This window comes from Lotus japonicus, chromosome 5 (genome assembly GCF_012489685.1).
Source record: "Lotus japonicus ecotype B-129 chromosome 5, LjGifu_v1.2".
Taxonomy (NCBI): Eukaryota; Viridiplantae; Streptophyta; class Magnoliopsida; order Fabales; family Fabaceae; genus Lotus; species Lotus japonicus.
In genome coordinates this window covers 30473547-30495503 of record NC_080045.1, presented here as the reverse complement: position 1 = coordinate 30495503, position 21957 = coordinate 30473547, and the positions used below count along the sequence as shown (strand labels likewise).

The following is a 21957-nucleotide window of genomic DNA, read 5'->3' as shown; positions in this document are numbered from 1 at the left end:
CGTCGCACTGACAGTTGCTATACGTAGGCCTCGAGGTACTAATGCTTTTCCTTACCTCTGATCGTAAATTCTATCGCTTTTCTCTATGTCTTTCTGTGCTCAAAGTTTTGAGCTTTTTGTAAAACTGACCGAATAACTTGATTTCTCTGTCTAATCTTATTCCCTGCATGCCCAAGAGCATGTTTAGCAGATTACATTTCACCCAATCATGCCGAATCGCCGCAGAACTTCAATTCTGCTCCAATACCCATTTTTATGCTGAGGTTCCGCTTTTTGAATCAAAAACTCTCGACTGAGCTTAGTGTGAGTAGGATTAGTTGTCATAAACGTCGTGGGTATCGACCTCATCCAATTTAATTTTCGAAATTCCGACTTTGAGTTTCTGAGCTAAAAATCTTGACCAAAATACCCCTAGTTGCATTTCGAATTCTAAAATTTTTCTGAGGGTTTCCCTGGCCTAGATATCGCCTAAGAATACCTAGGAATTAATTTAGATCGAAGAAAAAGTTCGGGAAACCCTATTTTGAGAAGTGGCCGAAACTTAGTGTTATGGTACCTTGTCCAAAAATAATTTTTGGGTCTGTATGGCCTGAGCTAGAGCGTAGCTCTTTCGATTGTCGAAATTTTGACTTTGGTTTCGTGTCATTCCGAGTTCTGTAGCTCAAGTTATGCGCGTTTTAGAAAACGAAGTTCTGTTGTCAATTCGTGCCTAAATAGGAACTCTGAAGCTTTAAAAGCTTTATTTCCGGTTTCAATTATTGTTATTAGATAGTATTGTTTCTAGTGGGGCTTGTGTTGACGATTGTGTTTCCTTGTTCTAGGTTCGCAATTTCCATGCACAACTTCTACTCACGAAGGTAAGGGTAAGTCAGTTTTAGAGCGTCCTTGAGTCTTGTCTGCTTTTATCGCACTGCATGTGTTTAAATTTGATTGGCATTTGATTTTGATTATTGTGCTGAACTTGGAAAATGTTTTCTGGAGGCTTCGCCGCGTGAACTTATTGAGACGTGTGTCTCCGTTTTCTGAGAGGCTTCGGTCGTTTACTGGTTTCTGTCATTACTGCTTTCTAGTGGATTGGCCATGATTATGCTTTACAGCACTTAATTATTGTTTCATCGCTCAGTAGAGCTTGATGTGTTTGTGCGAATGTTGTGATTATGAATAACATGTGGTTACTCTGAATTGCCTATTGGATTGGGAGTTGTTGTCTGACTTGGCATATAAGGCTTAAGGTGAAAGTGGCGATGAGGAGGTGTGGTCCTATCACTGTCCCGCCTTGTGTGGCGATATAAGAGGCGATGAGGAGATGTGGTCCTATCATTGTCCCGTCCATTGTGACGCTAAGTGGCGATCAGGAGGTGTGGTCCTATGATTGTCTCGTCTTGAGAGACGATATTGATCGATCCAATTTGATAGCAGCATATAGTTGCATTCTAGAGCACTAACATTTGATCTTGTCAATATCTGATCTGACTTGTTGAGGTTATTGTTATCTATTTTAAATCTATGTTATTACGTTGCTGATATCTGATTAAGTTTAAGTTGTTGGTATTTGATTTAATGTTATATGGTTGAGGTTCTTGATATCTGATTTGACTTCATGTTGTTGGATATATGTCGTCACCTATCTTGAAATAAGTTGCTAGTTTATGTGCCATGATATGCACTTAAATTTGAATAGCATGTTTTTCCTTTTTATACGTGGTAATGGCATGGAGTTAACCCTTTCTGCTTGCTACTTGTTGTTTGGGCGCTTAATGCTATTAGGCGATGGAGATCCTTCCGCCGAAGCTTAGCTGCTCGAGTGGAGATCAGGTTGTAGGCGGTGGAGTAGAGGTGTAAGAAGTAGCTTTGCTTCTCTTCTTGTGGACTATGTTTGAGTCTCCTTTTCTATATGAGAACTCTGATATTAAAGCCTTGTTTCTGCCACTGTTAAAGTGCGCATGCTTATTCTGAACCTTACTTATGGTATTGTATTATTACAGTATATCGGGAAACAAGTTATTTAAATAAAGTCATGATATGTTTCCAACCCTTTAGCTGAAGTGTTTAGTTGTTTTCAAAAAAAGATATATTCTGTTTTCTTTAGGATTGCGAAATAGTCCTTAGACTTTGTTAGGTTACTAATGTGATTCCTCAGTTGAGAAATTGGGGCGTTACATTTGTGGTATCAGAGCTTTGGCTTAGAAAACCAGAGCTTTTGGGTAGATTGTTTGCTTAAGATGTTTGAACTCTGAGACCGATTGATGGGGTGTCAATCAGAGGAAGAGTGTACTTGATTACTTCTTGTTTTGATATTATTTGAAGGTTGTTCGTGAGTGAATAACCCTATGCTAGTTAGTGTTAACTATACATTGATATAAGTATATAGATATGTATATACATAGTTAGTTATTATAGAACTTTGTGTTGTTCTGACCTGAGTGTCTGTTTTGGTCTTTGACTATTCATGAAAACATGAACAGGAGGTTTCCACAACTGAACGAGACTCAAGGTTCAGACAACATGAATCCGATGGAGCAAGTTATTGCTAATCTGACTGCCCTTATGGCACAACAAGTTACTAACACTGCTGCACGGGAGGAAGCTGAAGCTCAACGTGCTGCTACTGCGGTTTTGGTGGCTGCCCAAAACCAAGCTGAAGAGAATGCTCTCCGTGTGCAGCGTGAGGAACGTGAACTAGCTGCTGCTCAGACCAGAGGTCTGAATGATTTCAAACGTCAGGATCCACCGAAGTTCTCTGGAGGCTTCGATCCGGAAGAAGCTGACCTTTGGCTCCAAGAGTTGGAGAAGATCTTCACCTTTCTGCGTACGACTGCTGAGATGAAAGTGGATTATGCGTCCTATCTGCTGAGTGGTGAAGCTGAGTACTGGTGGCGTGGGGCTAGGGCTATGATGGAGGCCGACAATCAAGCCATCACTTGGGAGTGTTTCCGTGGAGCTTTCCTGGACAAGTACTTTCCTAGTAGTGCTAGAGCCGCTAAGGAGGCCCAATTTCTGAGACTCCGTCAAGGAAGCATGTCTGTAGCTGAGTATGCTTCTAAGTTGGAGTCGTTGGCGAAACACATTCGCTACTTTCGAGGATTGGTGGACGAAAGCTATATGTAAGAGCGCTTCATGGATGGGCTGAACTATGAGCTGCAGAGGGCGGTGCAACCGCTAGGGCTGAATCGCTACCAAGTGCTGGTGGAGAAGACCAAGGGGATTGAAACTATTGATAACGCAAGGGGCAAGTACCAAGGTATGAACAAGTCCCACCAAGGAAGTGGAGGTCCGACTAGGACTAATCAAGGAAGAAATGACAAGGGTAGGCACTACCAGAAGAAGCCGTATGTTCGTCCTTAGGGTAAGGGGGCAGCCTCCGGGTCCTTTTATCCTTCGGGCGGAAATGCAACTACACTGGGAAATCCACCGATGAGCCGGGAGAATGTGACTTGCTTCAGGTGCAACAAGAAGGGGCATTATGCCAACCACTGTTCTGAAAGTCTTAAGACGTGTTGGAACTGCAACAAGCCAGGCCACACTGCTGCAGAGTGCAGGATTCCTAATGTTGAGGTTGCTGCTAATGTTGCTGGGGCCAGGAGGCCTACTGCTGGTGGAAGAGTCTACTCGATCAGTGGAACTGAACCTGAGGAAGACGATGGTTTGATACTTTGATCCGCAGTACCTGCGAGATTGCGGGTAATTTCCTTATCGCGCTATTTGATTCCGGTGCTACACATTCATATATAGACTTAGCTTGTGCTACGAGGTTAAAGCTAGAGGTGTCAAAGTTACTGTTTGACTTGTTAGTATCTACCCCTGCATCTAAGAGTCTAGTAACCAACACTGCATGTTTGGAATGTCCTTGGATGTACCTGGATAAGGAGTTTGTGGCGAACTTGATCTGTTTACCTCTCAAGGGTTTGGATGTGATCATAGGCATGGATTGGTTGTCCCACCATCATGTCCTTCTTGATTGCGCCAATAAGGTAGTTATCTTTCCTGATGCTGGACTCGCCGAGTTTCTAAACTCGTAATTTTCGAAGCTCTCTTTGAGGAAAGGAGCTTTGAGTTCCCTTATGTCTACAACGGTGATGGAAGCTAAGGAGAATGGAGTACAAGGTATTGTCGTTGTGCAAGAGTTCGAGGATGTATTCCCCGAAGACGTACCTGGAATACCCCCGGTCAGAGATATGGAGTTCACCATCGATATGGTCCCAGGCACTGGACCTATATCAATCGCACCGTATCGTATGGCAACGGCAGAACTGACTGTGCTGAAGAGTCAACTTGAGGATTTAACCAAGAAGGGGTTTATTCGACCTAGCGTTTCTCCATGGGGAGCGCCAGTGCTACTTGTAAAGAAGATAGACGGAAGATCGCGACTTTGCGTGGATTATCGACAGTTGAAAAAAGTCACGGTAAAGAACCGTTATCCGTTGCCAAGGATTGACGATTTGATGGATCAGTTGAAGAGTGCTGCTATTTTCTTGAAGATTGATCTGAGATCGGGATATCACCAGATTAGAGTCAAAGATGAGGATATCCAAAAGACGGCGTTTAGGACACGCTATGGGCACTATGAGTACTTGGTGATTCCGTTTGGAGTGACGAATGCACCGGCTGTATTCATGGACTACATGAATAGGATCTTTCATCCATTCTTGGATCACTTCGTTGTGGTGTTCATTGACGACATCCTGATCTACTCCAAGGATCAGAAGGAACACGAGGAACATCTACGTCAAGTATTGCAAGTTCTTCGGGAGAAGGTATTGTATGCTAACGCGGCAAAGTGTGAATTTTGGTTGGAAGAAGTAAAGTTTCTAGGACATGTTATCTCAAAGGAGGGCATTGTTGTGGATCCCAGTAAAGTTGAAGCGGTACTTTCATGGGAGCGTCCTAAGACTGTGACAGATATAAGGAGTTTCATCGGTTTAGCTGGAAATTACCGACAATTCATCGAAAGTTTTGCTAAGATTGCAGGACCATTGACGAAACTCACCCGGAAGAACCAACCTTTCGCATGGACAGAAGATTGTGAACAGAGTTTTCAGGATATGAAGGAGCGTTTGACGACCGCGCCAGTTCTAACTTTACCACAAGAGGAGGAACCTTACGAGGTTTACTGCGATGCTTCGTACCACGGGTTGGGCTGTGTGTTGATGCAACACCGAAAGGCCGTGGCTTATTCTTCAAGGCGGTTGAAGATACATGAACAGAACTATCCTACGCATGACTTGGAGTTGGCGGTTGTGGTATTTGCGCTCAAGATTTGGAGGCACTATCTTTATGGGAGCACTTTCACTGTTTTTAGTGATCACAAGAGTCTGAAGTACTTGTTCGATCAGAAGGATCTGAATGAGACAAAGGTGTTGGATGGAATTTATCACGGAATTTCACTTTGCTGTACTACCCAGGAAAAGCAAATGTTGTAGCAGACGCTCTGAGTCGCCAGACAATTCATGTTTCATCGCTGATGATTAAGGAATTGGAACTTATCGAGACTTTTCGCGACATCAGTTTGGGTACGCAAGTGACACCTGGAAAATTGAGCTTTGGGATGGTGACGATCACTAGTGATTTTCTGAATGAGATCAAGATGAAGCAATTGTTAGATGAGGAGCTGATCGAGAAACAGAACTTGATCATTTTGGGAAAAGCGTCGGATTTCGAAGTAGGAACCGATGGCATTCTACGTTGCAAAGGACGTGTCTGCGTGCCATGTGACATGGAGTTGAGAAGGATGATTCTTGACGAAGGTCCCAAGAGCAGATTGAGTATTCATCCGGGATCGACAAAGATGTACCAAGATCTAAAGTTCAATTTCTGGTGGTCAGGAATGAAGAAGAATGTAGCAGAGTTTGTGGGGGCATGTCTTACATGTCAGAAGGCGAAGATAGAACATCAAAAGCATGCGGGTATGTTACAGTCACTTGATGTGCCGGAGTGGAAGTGGGACAGTATCTCTATGGATTTCGTGGTAGCTTTACCAGCTACAAGGAAGAGATTTGATTCCATTTAGGTCATTGTGGACCGCTTGACGAAATCAGCGCATTTCATACCGGTGAAGACCACGTTCAATGTGGAGGCACTTGCAAAAGTGTATATCGCTGAGATTGTACGACTTCATGGAGTACCCTCGAGTATTGTTTCTGACAGAGATCCGAAGTTTACTTCACATTTCTGGAAGGCCTTGCACGAGGCGCTTGGGACGAAGTAGAGGTTAAGCTTTGCCTATCACCCTCAAACGGATGGGCAGACAGAGAGGACGATACAGTCATTGGAAGACTTGCTGCGAGCCTGTGTTCTGGATAGTCAAGAAAGCTGGGATGAGCTGTTGCCGTTGATCGAGTTTACTTATAACAACAGTTTTCATGCTAGTATTGGAATAGCACCTTATGAGGCTTTGTATGGGAGGAGATGTAGAACTCCTCTATGTTGGTTTCAAGATGGCGAACATCTTCTCGTTGGACCTGAATTAGTGCAACAAACTACTGAGAAAGTAAAGCAAATACAAGAGAGGATGAGGACGTAACAGAGTAGGCAGAAGAGTTATGCTAACACACGTCGGAGAGAACTGGAGTTCGAGGTGGGAGACCATATGTTTCTTCGTGTGACACCAACTACCGGAGTGGGAAGATCGATAAAGTCGAGGAAGCTGACACCGAAGTTCGACCGTATCATATTATCGAGCGAGTCGGTAAAGTAGCTTATCGGATTGCGTGGCCACCATTTCTGTCCAAGATTCATGATGTGCTACAAGTGTCACAATTGAGGAAGTATATTCCTGATCCCTCTCACATCATAAAGGAAGATGACATCCAGCTTAGAGACAACTTGTCTTTTGAAGTGGCACCAATGAGGATTGAGGAACGTAGGATCAAGCAGTTGAGGAACAAGCGGGTTCCTCTCGTAAAAGTGATTTGGAACCAAGTCACTGGCGATGCTACTTGGGAACTAGAAGAGAAGATGAAGGAACAGTATCCGGAACTCTTCACTGATCCTTAAGTTTCGAGGACGAAACTTTCTTTTTGGGGGGTAGTATTGTAAGACCCAAGATTTTAGAGGAGAAGCACGAGAATCAGAGGCATGAGAACTAGAGGCACGAGAGGAAGAAGTGGAAGACAAGGCTGGCTTCTCATTGTGTTGCTCGATAAAAAGAAGAGGAAGAACGGAGAAGAAGGGGAAGAACAGAGAAGAAGAGGAACAACAGAGAAGAAGGGGAAGAACGGAGAAGAAGAGGAAGAAGAACTGAGAAGAAGAGGAAGAAGAACCCTATCTTATCAATTGGGGAAAAGGAGGTCGGATTTGGGGATTTAGGGTTAGAGATTGAGGTTTATATTAGGATTAATTATTAAATGATTAATTAGTAATATTAATTACGAAATATAAAATATTCAAAAAAAAAATCCACGTCAGATCTCATTAATTGACGTGGAAGAACATGTCAGCGTTGGCCGGAGGGACGGGTCAATTTTGTTTTTGAAAGTCTGAGGACGGTTTTCAGATAATTTTCTGGCGAGGGACGGTTTTTAAAACTCGCTCAAAGTACAGGGACGGTTAAAGTTTATAACCCTTTACACAAAATGCTAATAAAATAAAATTCATTGTTTCTAAATTACTTTTTGGCGACTATTGTCACGAAATTCATTATCCAAAGTAATTGCTGCTGAAAATTCTACATGCATTCATCAACTTTATGCTTAGAATTGTTAATCTTCACCCTTAAGTCACATCTTGCTTATTTTTCTTTGAAATTTAAAAATCTCAGTATAGTTCTTGATTTTTTCAAGGATCTATCATTTTTGGCAGCTGTGAAACTAATTTCTGACGGTCGGAAACCGCAAATAAATATGTTTACAAAGTGACTCAATGACTTTTAGCGGCAATAACAAATGCCATAAATTGTTGTCGGCGGTTCATGACGCGCCTTTACTGGCGCCCTGTATAATTTATGGAAAACCCTTTACTGACCCCAATACACCGGTGGAATTGTGGTTGCTGGTAAAAGTCACTGCTGTCATTTTTATTTCCGCTAAAGGCAATATTTATTGCTGGCAGCCGGCAAAAGCGATTTCTGTTGTAGTGACATTAGATTCTAAAAATATTAAATAAAAATTATGTAAACAAAAGGCTTATGAAAAACCCTATATATTTTCGGGTCATCATTATCTAACAACTAGGTAATACCAAAAACCGTAAGTGTATGTAATTGTTTTCCATATCTTATCTACACATAATTATGATAATGGAAGTTGAATTGCTAAAACTGTTGAGTTTTACTAGCATAATGCAAAAAGAATAGATCACGAGTCGAATAAGATGTTTAGTCGATTGATTTGGCAAGGATTGACCTAATATATCTTATTCTTAAATATCAAATCGCTTGTGAACTTTAATCAATTGCTACTTGTTGAATGATCCAAACCATTGTGCAGAACGTGGATCACGCATGCATTGCCTGAGGATATAGATTCAATTCAACGAAGATTTGACATATCGCTAGCTTGCACCGAAAGGAAACAGAAAATGGCACAGTAATACACTACTCGATCACAAATTATTATTAACAAATTAGATAATTAATAATGCATGTATTATATATATATATATTTTAAATCAATAATGCATGTATTATAAGTTTAAGTTAAATTAGATATATAATAATTATATTGTTGCCGAGGAGAATGATGAGATTTTGCCATTGTGGAAATTACAAGTGATGAGGAAAAGATATAGCTAGTAGCTAGCTGCATGACCCACGCCCGGGGTTCAGTTTTAATAAGGGAGTTGAAAATATCCAAAATATCCCTGTTTAAATAATTTCCGAGCTTTGGTATTTCGGGAAAACCCCGAGCTTTAAGTGTTTGAATATATAATAATTTTTCTGATGATTTTTCCGAGTTTTGGTACCTCGGGAACACCCCGAGCTTTAAATCTCGAAATATTTTATAACGTCTCTTTATGCCTATCCCGGGATTTGGTGGTTCGGAAACATCCCAAGGGTCTAATTCCTGAAATCCTTTCGAGAGCTATGCCTCGATAATTTATAAACGTGGATTTCCCGAGATTTGTCAAGTTCTTATACCTCAGTAAGAATAACGTAAATTTTTCTAGTTTTTCCGAACTTGCAATTCCAAGACCTAAAGCTTGGGAACAAGTTGCAATTCCGATATCTAAAGCTCGTGAAACAACTTCTAATCCCGAGACATAAAACTCAGGAAAATCCTCAATCAGAAATGTCCAGCACAAATAGGAAGACTCGGGAAAATGGGTGTTAAAACAGGGGGCACTTATAGGTTTTTTAGAAAATACATGAGGTACCAATTCTAAGAGGGGTACCCATTCAAACTCCCTTTTAATAATATAGATATAAAGATACGTACATGGCCGAATCATTCTTCATCTACCAAGTAGTAAATCATAGAATATTTCTGCTGCCAATTGGAACTAAATCTAGATGTATGTTTCTGTTTGTCATATATATCCGTCATGGTGTTAATAAAGTCTACAACGTACCCATAAATTATTCTGAGCCGGCTCTCTCTCTCAATAAGTCTTGTCGTTGCTAATTTGGTGCTATAATTGCTACTATCTTAACTTAACTCTATCCCCACCTTTTTGGCATTTTCCTCCTGTGATGCTAACTAGTAATATTTGTATTACACCCATGCATCACCCCACATATATCACAATCAGTACCTATAGAAACATCTACGTCTATATTAGTACATGTCTCTCATCATAATTAAGCTAGCATTGTTTAATATCTTTTCAAGTTCCTTGAGTCATTTTGACTTTTCAATGCTCACATAAACACACTCTTTCACTAACGAAGGGAACAAAAGGAATACCATATTGGGTTCTAAATTGCTCTCTGCAACGTAACGAGTTTTGAACTTTCCATAACAGCGTTGCAATGACAATTGCGGCCATTTCAACAAGTATTTGTCTGCAACTCCGCAGCTAATTTACCGCAACTGCAACTGTTGCCGCAATATGGAAGCAGAAGTGAGTGGAGAAAATATTGTGAGTGAGGCAATGAAGAGTTCTGATGGTGATGTGTTTCAAAGAAGTAGAAGAGAAATAGATGAAGAGGAGGAGCTGAAGTGGGAGGCTTTGGGGAGGCTTCCAACGTATGATAGGATGAGAAAAGGGATTCTGAAGCAAGTTCTAGACGATGGAAGAGTCACTTATGAACAAATTGACATCACCAAGCTCGGAGTGCAGGAAAAGAAGCATCTCCTTGAAAGTATACTAAAGACTGCAGAAGAAGATAATGAGAGTTTTCTCCATAGGATGAGGAACAGAATTGATAGGTAATTAAAGCCCCGTTCTTGAAGAGTTTATTTGAATTTATCTTATAACATACGGTTGTACTTGTGTTTGTGAGAGCTTAGGTAAATAGTTTATGGTCTATTTATAAGCTGTTCTGAGCTTATTTCGTAACTTATATATAAATAAGAGCTTATACTTACATATAACATATTTTCAGCTTATTTCAATAAATTTCTTAAATTAATTAATTAATAAGCCCTTATTTCATAAGAGTTTTTGCTACAAGCACTTAACTAAGTTGTTTTTCCAAACGCACTCTAAGTAGCCTTTTAACTAAGAATTTTGGTTGAATTTCTTTTGTTTTGACTAATTTATCTGTTTGATCGTGATTCTAGAGTTGGAATTGAGATTCCCAAGATTGAAGTCAGGTTTCAGTATTTATCAGTTGAAGGAGATGCATATGTTGGAACCAGAGCCTTACCCACACTACTCAATTCTACCCTCAATGTAATAGAGGTATGTTCAACAAACAGGAGCGTATTTACAAATTCAACTAAGAAATGTGTGTATTATATAGATTTGTTTGCTTTTGCTGTTTTTTCATTAACATGTGGATGAATGTTTATGTGGTTTACATGGTTCAGCTTTCTTTGAAAGGTATTAACTAATTTATGTGGTTTCTGAAATTCTGGTTGTGTAAATAGGGACTTCTGGGTTATATCAAGCTTTTGCCAGTTAAGAAAAGGGCTGTCAAGATTCTCAAAGATGTCAGTGGAATTGTGAAACCATCAAGGTAATTAATTAGTGATTCCTGCCATGTTAAGTTAGATACTTCACAATTTATTGACAAAGCATATATTATGGAGACCCCTTCCATTCATCATAAAGTCCCAAAAAAAAAGTTATCTTCACTCTTCATTTACATCTCCACGTCTATTTTTAGAAGAAAAATAAAGGAATGACATGATGGATGATGTGATTGAAAATGAGTTAGAAGAGAGAGTTCAAAAAAAAAAAAGGTAAAAAGATGTATCAAAACTCAGTTCACAACTTTTCATTAATATCTTTTTTCCTATTACATCATTTATCATATCTTTCATTTGTATTTCTCGTTTTCCTGTCTCTCTTTAAATACGGGCGAACTTGAGGTGTTAACTAAATATTTTCCCTCTGTAGTATTTGTATTTTCTGGTTGACATTTTGGTAGCTAGACTTGATTTTCCCTCTCTGTTTTCAGAATGACTTTGCTTTTGGGACCTCCAGGGTCTGGAAAAACTACACTCCTCCAGGCCCTAGCTGGAAAAATGGACAAAGATATAAGGGTTAGGCATCCTGTTTCTCCATTTTATTGGAATGATGAAAAAAAAATTATCATACAAAATATGAACTGAAACTTATTTACTAGGTAGGCGCCAAACATCATTTTTATTAACACTGAAACTTTTCAGGAATACTATTATCAAATTTAATATTTTTCAATCTTTAGAATCGCAGCTACACAACCTATAATTATTTTAAAACGGAAGAGGATCCTGGTAGCTGAATTTGGAGTCATGGACATGCTGTTCACCCTCTATCACTGAATTGTTATTGGTACATTTTTTAAAAATTCAACACATTTATCTCATTTCTTAGGCCCAACGAATTGGGTTTTCCCTATTGGGCAAGGTCATTTAGAGGTATTTATGTTGACTTTTTCGAATATTAAATCAATCACATTAAGAGTGATAGAGAGTGTGTTCAAAAGAGCATGTTGCTAGAACTCTTCAATATTTAACTCTTGTAATAAAACTAATGATAAAATGACAAACATGGTGTTATGAAGATGGGCTATGTGCTAGGTCCACGGAGGGGTTGAACTCCCTTTATGGATCTAATGTAGGCAGTCTTTCCTTGCTTTTTTTGCAAGAGGCTGATTCCCCAACTGTGACTCCAAAGTACATGGCACAACCTTACTTGTGCTCCTAGGCTGGCTCTCAAAATCAATACTAATAATAATACACAAAATAAATAAAAACCAAACAAATTAAATAAGAAATTTCAATATATAACTCTGAATCATAATATTTCTCAACAGGTATCAGGAAGAGTCACTTACTGTGGTCACGAACTGTCAGAATTTGTTCCTCAAAGAACATGTGCTTACATTAGCCAGCATGATCTTCACCAAGGAGAGATGACTGTGAGAGAGACCCTGGATTTCTCTGGACGCTGTTTGGGAGTTGGAATAAGGTATGAGACGCTGGTTGAACTGTCAAGAAGAGAACTAGCAGCAGGTATCAAACCGGATCCTGAGATTGATGCTTTCATGAAAGCCACATCAATGGAAGGCCAAGAAACAAGTCTTGGTACAGATTATATTCTCAAGGTTTGCCGTAGGTTGATGATGTGTTTTTTTTTAACTTGTTCCCAACTTTCTTTCACCTAATTTATTGAGATAATGCAATAGATTCTTGGACTGGAAATTTGTGCTGATATTTCGGTGGGAGATGAGATGAGAAGGGGCATATCTGGTGGACAAAGGAAGCGTTTAACTACTGGTAAGGTGTCATGTAGTACTTGTGTGTTTTCACAGAAGAGGAAAAAATTGGCAGAGACTTCATCTTTATTCATCCTTCACAAACACCACCAAATTATCTGTACTTCCGTAGTACCGGAGACTGGGAGTTCGTTAGGATTACTGCAGCATAAAATTATGTTTGATATAATGAAGTGAAGTCTAAAAAAATGAATGTGTTTGGATATGACAGGTGAAAGTAAGTTTAAAAAACTGAATCTTGTTTGGACAGAACAAAGCAAAAGTACTTTTAGATATAAAATTAGGCTGGCTTAAATAAGTTTTTGTTCCCTAACCTTTACCACATGTATGGTTTTCGTCCCTCGCCGGAGCAAAGGAGGGCTTTAGTCCCTAACCTTTGCCAAAACGTTTGGTTTTGATCCTTTCGGAGATCTGGGTCAACGCCAGAGCTCCGATTGCCCATGTGGCATGGCCACGTGGGATTAAAGAGCTGACATGAATTTTTTTTATTTTTCATTTAAAATATTAAAAACACGTAATTTAAAATATTAATAAAAAATAAAATTTTGAAAAATCATTAATTCATACTAATTTAATTGGTACATTAACTAAATAAACACAATTTTCATCCTCTTCAACTTCAATACTTCATCTTCATCATCATCATCAAAAACCAAGAACACAGAATCATGAAAACCAAAAAAAATTATGAAAAACCCGAAAGGATAACAACAATCAAAATAACATCATAAACCTAAAACACCAAATACAGAACACAACATCATCAACTCAGAACACAAACACCAACCCCAAACCCAGCAACATCAACCCGAACCCCCCTCCTAGACTCCTCATCTGAGATTTATAACCCTCCCACCTTCGTCTCTCTCTTCTCTATTTTAGATCTGAAAACTCAAACATTGTTGAGGCATGGCTTCAAAACCAAATCGTTGTCACAGATGGAGATGAAAGAATCGGAGGAAAACTGGAGGCTTTGGGGGTTAGATCCATTGGATGTTGCAGGCCCTGACGGGGCTTGGGAGGTAGCGGAGAGTGGCGATTGTGGCGGCGTTTGGGGTACGACGACGGAAGAGAGAGATGGCCTCTCTCAGAACGATTCTTCTCTTGGACAACACAAACCCCAGAAGAAGCACAACACAAATCAAAAGGGTTGATGAGAGAGGGAGCAAGTTTGAAAATTTAGGGTGGTGAATGAACAACAAAGAGAAAAGAGCGTGTTTATGGAGAAAGGTACAGACCAGGGCACATTGTAAGTATGTTGAAATGGAAATGATTTCTCTAGATGCCCAAATTGAGTATGCCCAAATCGCACCGGGACCCAATTGCTTTTCCTCTGTGAGTGTTTTTCATGATGCCCAGATGGAACTATGTGCTCAATTTGCTCAAAGATAGCACCTTTTGTTTATGGGGGTAGGTATGTTTTGTTCGATTCACTGTTTGGTTTGTGTTTTTGGTGTGGAGAGGCAATTTTCGTTGATGTAGTTTGTAATTTGGGGGAGAATGGTGAGAATGTGAGATGAAGAAGATTCAAGATTGGGTTGAATACTTGAATTTCTCATTTTTAATGTTTTATTTAAATAATATATGCAATTAATTAGGGAGGTTAATTAGGGATTAATTATTGAGGTTTAATTCTGTTTTTTAATATTTTAAATGAAAAATAAAAAAAATCCATGTTAGCTCTTTAATCCCACGTGGCCATGCCACATGGGTAATCGGAGCTCCGGCGTTGACCCAGATCTCCGGAGGGACCAAAACCAAACATTTTGGCAAAGGTTAGGGACTAAAGCCCACCTTTACTCCGGCGAGGGACGAAAACCATACATATGGTAAAGGTTAGGGACCAAAAACTTATTTAAGCCATAAAATTACTATGAAATTGATAAATGTGGGTGGTAATGAAACAAAAAATTGAGTAATTTTGTAATTGATGCATTCCAACGAAAAAGTGAAATATCACATTCCTTCCTTTTTTTTTCTTAATTACGTTGAAACTTATAACATCATTTTTATTAACAAGATTTTGGACTCAAACACCACAACAAAATGAAAAGGTACGTTTTGGACTCAATCTGAAAGTTATTCTAATTTCTTAATTTAAAAATAAAATAAAATTGGGAATAAAAGCCCCACAAACATATACTCCAAGGAAAGGCATTGAATAACATATTGCTTCTACTATAACCTTCTCTGAATGGAGTTTGTGAGGAGAAGTGTCGGTATTATCAATTTCAGTTTGTCAGTTCTCACAAGACATAAACATGAACTAATATAAACTGAATGCAGGTGAGATGCTGGTAGGACCTGCAAAGGCATTCTTCATGGATGACATTTCAACTGGTTTGGATAGTTCCACAACCTTCCAAATTATCAGGTTTATGAGGCAGATGGTTCATATCATGGATGTTACTATGATGATCTCTCTTCTCCAACCTGCACCAGAAACATATAACCTTTTTGATGACATAATACTACTTTCAGAAGGAAAGATTGTCTATCAAGGTCCCCGTGAGAATGTTCTAGACTTTTTTGAAAATGTCGGCTTCAAATGCCCAGAAAGAAAAGGAGTTGCAGACTTTTTACAAGAGGTAACTTCCAGAAAAGACCAAGAACAGTACTGGTTCAGAAGGGACATACCTTACTGCTATATCAGCGTGCCGGAGTTTGTAGTTCGCTTCAACGATTACAGCATCGGTCAACAGCTTTATAAAGAGATTCAAGTTCCATTTGATCCAAACAAAACCCATCCTGCTGCATTAGTAAAGGAAATGTATGGAATCTCCAAATGGGAACTTTTCATGGCTTGTTTTTCAAGAGAGTGGCTATGGATGAAGCGCAACTATTTTGTATATATATTCAAGATTTTTCAGATTACATTCATATCTATGATTACCATGACAGTGTTTTTCAGAACAGAAATGAAGCAAGGTAAACTTGAGGATGGAGGAAAATATTACGGTGCACTATTTTTCAGTCTCATCAATGTAATGTTTAATGGAGTGGCAGAGCTTGCAATGACTATCAATAGAATTCCAGTTTTCTTCAAGCAGAGAGATTTCCTGTTTTATCCAGCATGGGCTTTTGCATTGCCAATCTGGGTCCTCAGAGTTCCTCTCTCTCTGTTGGAGTCAGGATTGTGGGTAATCCTCACTTATTATACAATCGGCTTTGCTCCCGCAGCTAGTAGGTATGAGAAAGAATGCACACAATCTATAGATATTTAATTTCTTAGTAACATGTGGTTGTATCTAAATGAATTAATATATATACTTTTGTGTCATTCTTTACTTTTATTGATTTGTGTTCAGTGATGAATCTGAAACCCTGTTACAGGTTCTTTCGTCAATTATTGGCATTCTTCTGTGTGAATCAAATGGCTCTATCCCTTTTCCGCTTCATTGCTGCAGTTGGAAGAACAAAAGTTGTGGCAAGCACACTTGCTTCCTTCACAATCTTAGTTGTTTTCGTCCTAAGTGGATTTACTATTTCAAGAGGTAAGTAACAATTTCTCTTTACTCCACCTATATACTCTACTCTAGAAGAACTCTTAATTATATTAAATAAGTTTTTGCCCTTTTTCATTTGAATTTTTTTTCCTTTTAATCTGATCACTGAAACCTTTCTCTATTTGTAGATGATATCGAGCCATGGATGACATGGTGCTATTATGCTTCACCTATGATGTATGGACAGACTGCAATAGCCATCAATGAATTCCTAGACGAAAGATGGAGTGCTGTAAGATCTTATAGTTTTATTTAACTTTATAGTGGATGTATTTGACCATATAACACCACAGCATTATTAGTTTATAGCTAATAATTCACTTTTTACAGCCTAATAATGACCCAAGAATTCAAGAGCCCACAGTTGGGAAGGCTTTTCTTAAAGCCAGAGGCATATTTACAGAAGACTATTGGTATTGGATATCGGTCGGTGCCCTTATAGGATTTTCTCTGTTTTTCAACATTTGTTTCATTCTCGCTCTAACTTATTTGAATCGTAAGTTTCCATACTCATCTTTCTTTAGGCTGCATCTATGAGAACTTTCTTCTTAAATTGTTTTAAAATCTTTCAAACAAGAAATAAACTTGAGAATAGTACAAAGAAGAATTTGAAACATACTTATCAGAAAATCACATTAAGAAAGCAAAGCCACCACCCCCTACCATATCTAAAAATCCACTATCTAAAACTTCATCTGATATTGTTTTGAAATTAAATTGCAGCATTTGGAAGCTCTATGTCTATTATAGTGGAAGAGGAAGACAACAGGGAAAGCATACCTGAATCCTTCTCAGTGGAGAAATTATCAACAGTAGTAACAGATAAGAATACAGCTTCAAATGCTGAAGGGTTTGAAGGTAATAGTAGATTTCATTGCAAAGAAATGGTATAAATAACTGCCCTCAATGAGATCATAAACAAAACAATATTTTTTATATAAAATACCTTATAGCCTAAAGTCAGCTTTATTTGAATGTGTAGCTTATCTCTTTCCAGTGTACCATTGATATAACCTCTGCATTGTTGTTTTACTACTAAGCAATTTATCGTAATTTGTATTCTCTATTGGCAATAAACAAATAGATAATTATAATTATTACAGGTATTGATATGGAAGAAAAAAATATCACACATAGCTCAATTCCAAAAGCTGCAGAGAATGCAAAATCCAAGAAGGGAATGGTGTTGCCCTTTCAGCCTCTGTCACTTGCTTTTGAAAATGTGAATTATTACATCGAGATGCCAAATGTAAATTTCAATTCGCCCCGCTTGTACTACTATAGTCATCACATTCTTTCTCACTTCAAATACAATCTTTTTCAATGAATTTTCTTTTATCCTTCTCTTTGACATTTGGATTTTGCTGGGGATGCCTATGCCAACTATCCTTATTTATGTTCTTTAACTTTTTCAATCATATTTACAAATTATAACTAAAATTCCACCACGATTCTTTACTATAATTGAAAGAAGATATATGTATGTATATATATATCTGTCTCTGTGTGTGTGTCTTCTTATTATTATTTGGACAAATAAAAACATTCTGAAGTCTGAACACAGAAATTAAGTTCACATGGTAACAATTTGTTTTAATAAAATCATCAAAGTTTGAAAGTATATCATGGTATAACAACTACCAAATGCTCAAAATGACACTTTAGTGATTTATTGTCAGGAAATGAAGAAACAAGGTTTTCAAGAGAATAGACTCCAACTTCTAAGAGATATAAATGGTGCTTTCAGGCCTCGGATTTTAACAGCATTAGTTGGTGTAAGTGGTGCTGGAAAAACCACCTTGATGGATGTGCTTGCAGGAAGGAAAACCGGTGGTTATATTGAGGGAAGCATCAACATATCTGGCTATCCGAAGAACCAAGCAACTTTTGCGCGGATAAGTGGTTATTGTGAGCAAAATGATATCCATTCCCCAAATGTCACAGTCTATGAATCTCTTCTGTTTTCTGCTTGGTTGCGTCTCAGTAACGAGGTTGATCAAGAAACACGAAAGGTATGTTTACTCTCAACTAATTATCATTTTTAAGTCACTCAGAGCCTCCCATGTCTTAATATTTGTAACATGTACCCATCTCCTTAGTCAGAAACTTGACTTGACTATGTTCTATGGCACTAGTGCATCTCTGGAAGGACAAGCATATTGAGTGAGATCAAGGTTTCAAATACCAGCAGTGTATATGCACATGTTAATCACCCATTATAAAAAAGAAAATATTTTTTTATTCCGCAAGGGATTTTGTTTTAACTTTCATGGTTCAAACAAACTAGGTCTTTTGTTCTTAATTTCAGATAGCCTAACATCTAGGTTCAGGTCTCAATATTTAATCACCCAGGAATTTCATGATGACATTAGTAGGTATTTAGTTATTGCTTGTAAGACTATTATTTAAACTCAGAGAATATGAATTATGACAATTTATAAAGACTAGACTGTAGACATATTACCAACAAATCTGCTATAGATTTATTTTGTTATAATTGATGAAAATAAACAACTCATTATTCTACCAGTGCAGTTGCTCATCTCAATCAAAGAAGATTCAGTATAAGAAAGGAAATACATGTAGGATGATGAGGAATCCTCCATTTATTGACACTAATAATAATCATTCATAGTAGCATATAAATATACCACTTATCTTACAGATGTTTATTGAGGAAGTTATTGAGCTGGTCGAGCTACATCCAGTGAGGAATTTTATAGTAGGCCTTCCTGGAATAAATGGCTTATCAACTGAGCAGAGAAAGAGGCTTACTATAGCTGTGGAATTGGTTGCAAATCCTTCCATTATATTTATGGATGAGCCAACAACTGGTCTGGATGCTAGAGCTGCAGCAGTTGTTATGCGTACTGTTAGAAATACAGTAGATACAGGGCGAACTGTTGTCTGCACAATTCATCAACCAAGCATCGATATATTTGAAGTCTTTGATGAGGTAAATATAACACCAATATTTTACAGATGAAACTGATATTTTTATAGTAGCTTTTAAGGCACTGTACTCATCCCTTGAACTACATTTTAACTTCAGCTTCTGTTGATGAGGAAAGGTGGACAAGTGATATACGGTGGTCCCCTTGGTCCAAATTCTCAGAAACTCATAGAGTACTTTGAGGTAAACCTGAACCCTGATAATGTATAAATTCTGAAATTATTAAGGTGTTAGTAATTTTACTAACTGTGTATAAGCTTTTTCAGGCTATCACAGGAATTCCAAAAATTAAAGATGGATATAATCCAGCCACATGGATGCTGGAGATCACTTCTCCAGTAGTTGAATCTCAGCTTTGTATAGACTTTGTAGAATTATACACTAAGTCAGATCTTTACCAGTAAGTGGCACTCAGTCATATAGCACATTTGTCTCCTATTTGTCTGAAATTTCGCATGATGTTTTGATAATTCCTTTTCAGAACGAACCAGGAAGTTATTAAGGAACTATGCACACCAGCACCTGGAAAAGAGGACCTTTACTTTCCGTCTAAATACTCCCAATCCTTTGTTACTCAATGCAAAGCTTGCTTCTGGAAACAGAACTGCTCCTACTGGAGGAATCCACACTACAACGCTGTCAGATTCTTCATCACAATAGTTATTGGTGTCATTTTTGGACTTATTTATTGGAACAAAGGAGATAAGACGTAAGTCTAGAAGTTATTTGACACGATTAGATTCCAGCATTACCTGCTGTGCATGTTTAAAAAAGTATGTTGCTAGCGCTTCTCTTACTATAATATACATAGTATCCCCAATATATTTGCCTGACCCATTAGGGCAGAAGGAGCATTTCGAAATTGTGGCCAAAATTGAATTAACATTGAGCAGAAGTTATTCATAGAGAGAATCATCTTGCAACAAAAAAAGAAATATAAAGATTCATCTGCGAGCTGGCCATCAATATGAACTCTTGCTTTCCTATCTAAGGAAGATGTAATCAACAATTTATTTGTCAACATGCCCCGTGATAAAGTTGATTTAAGAAACACACATGGAACTTTAATAATTGTAATATTATTTCATGAGAACCAAATATGATGTTTGCAGGGAAAAGGAACAAGACCTGTTGAATCTCCTTGGAGCTATGTATTTATCTGTTATTTTCCTTGGAGCGTCCAACACCAGCAGTGTGCAACCTGTTGTTGCAATAGAAAGAACAGTCCTCTACCGCGAAAGAGCTGCTGGAATGTACTCAGAACTGCCGTATGCAATTGGTCAGGTAAAACCATTTGATTGCCTTTCACTTCAAAGTTCAAACAAGTTCAGCAAAGAAGCATTAACAAAATAATTAATGTCTTGCAGGTAGGAATTGAAATCATTTATGTTGCAATCCAAAGCCTAGCATATTCCACTATCCTCTACTGGATGATTGGGCTCCAACCCCAAGCTGAAAAATTCTTGTGGTTCTACTACTTCATATTCATGTCGTTCTTGTACTTCACGTTGTACGGAATGATGACTGTGGCCCTCACGCCAAACCACCAAATTGCTGCAATCATTATGTCTTTCTTCATCAATTTCTGGAACCTCTTCTCTGGATTTCTTATCCCAAGAACGGTATGTGCGTGTATCACAGAAAGCAATCATCAAAGAGCAAATTTTTTAACTAATCATCTAAATTTCAACAAATTGGCGTTTTTTGTTTTTCACTATTTTTGCAGCAAATTCCAATATGGTGGAGGTGGTATTATTGGGCATCTCCAGTGGCTTGGACTATTTATGGATTAGTGACATCCCAAGTGGGTGACAAGAACAGTACAATAGAGGTTCCTGGCTTCAGACCTATGACAGTAAAAGATTACCTTGAGAGGCAGTTTGGGTTTCAACATGACTTCCTTGGTGTTGTTGCTCTGACTCACATTGCTTTTAGCCTCCTCTTCCTCTTTGTATTTGCCTATGGCATCAAGTTCCTCAATTTCCAGAAAAGATAATGCCTTTTTTTTTTCTGATAATGAAACATCAAAGGAATGAATATCAAGACTCAGAAGAACTCAGCTGTTAAAGAGACAAAGGAAAAAAAAAATCCTAATAAATGCACCTTCTTCATTCTTCCATACCTATGATTTATTCGTGTTTTGCTGTAATATATCACTAGTCGTACCTATGTTGCACGGATACGAGTAGGAGATACGCCATTTTTTGAAAAAATAGGGTACGGTTACGCCAGTTATTATATATCTTTATTTATTTAAATAAATATATATATAAGTAGAAATAAAATGTTTTCTACCACAATATTATTAATTAAAAATAAAATACTCGTATTTCTTGGTCAATACTCATATTATGTTTCTCTATGATACTCATATCAAAGACCAACGTGATGGGAGGAAGAAGAACGTGAGCGTGGTCTTCTCTCTTCTTTCTTCATAGCAGTCGTATGTTAGAAAGAGTGAAAGGTAAATTAGGTTTTGGTCTTTTGAATAAATTGAGAATAAATTTTTTAATTTCTAAAATTAAATAAAAAAGGCTTAATTCCATTTTGGGCCCCTGATCTTTCAAAAATGAGCGATCCGGGCCCCCTGTGTTTAAACGTAGCAGTCAGACACCCTAACGTTTCAAAAAGGTGCGTTCCAGGTCCTTCTGTTAGTGCCGTTTGTTTGACCAAACGGAGCCAGTGACGTGGATTTT

The 21957-nt window shown here is 38.2% G+C and overlaps 1 protein-coding gene across 2 annotated transcripts; it reads left to right on the top strand.

Annotated features, from left to right (window-relative positions):
- Positions 1–9734: 9734 nt before the first annotated feature.
- LOC130718759 (ABC transporter G family member 39-like) lies at positions 9735–21380 on the top strand. Of its 2 annotated transcripts, XM_057569382.1 has the most exons (20): positions 9735–10304; positions 10659–10779; positions 10968–11056; positions 11501–11585; positions 12341–12631; positions 12713–12803; positions 15089–15989; positions 16136–16296; positions 16437–16540; positions 16639–16804; positions 17032–17166; positions 17412–17557; positions 17988–18320; positions 18974–19264; positions 19361–19444; positions 19528–19661; positions 19743–19970; positions 20374–20545; positions 20629–20883; positions 20988–21380. In XM_057569382.1, the coding sequence occupies exons 1-20, from the start codon at positions 9985–9987 to the stop codon at positions 21255–21257; spliced, it is 4377 nt and encodes a 1458-aa protein (XP_057425365.1). In that variant the 5' UTR covers positions 9735–9984; the 3' UTR covers positions 21258–21380. The 2 variants fall into 2 exon arrangements, with proteins under 2 accessions (XP_057425365.1, XP_057425366.1); XM_057569383.1 differs by lacking the exons at positions 9735–10304; positions 10659–10779; positions 10968–11056; positions 11501–11585 and adding an exon at positions 11839–11856.
- The last annotated feature ends 577 nt before the right edge of the window (positions 21381–21957 follow it).

Excerpts from the sequence above, each read along its gene's own strand:
- LOC130718759 (XM_057569382.1), top strand. The coding sequence starts at position 9,985 with ATGGAAGCAGAAGTGAGTGGAGAAAATATTGTGAGTGAGGCAATGAAG. Across the intron at positions 16,541-16,638 it reads TAGACGAAAGATGGAGTGCT|CCTAATAATGACCCAAGAAT; the intron begins GTAAGATCTTAT and ends CACTTTTTACAG. Across the intron at positions 19,265-19,360 it reads TATTTGAAGTCTTTGATGAG|CTTCTGTTGATGAGGAAAGG; the intron begins GTAAATATAACA and ends TTTTAACTTCAG.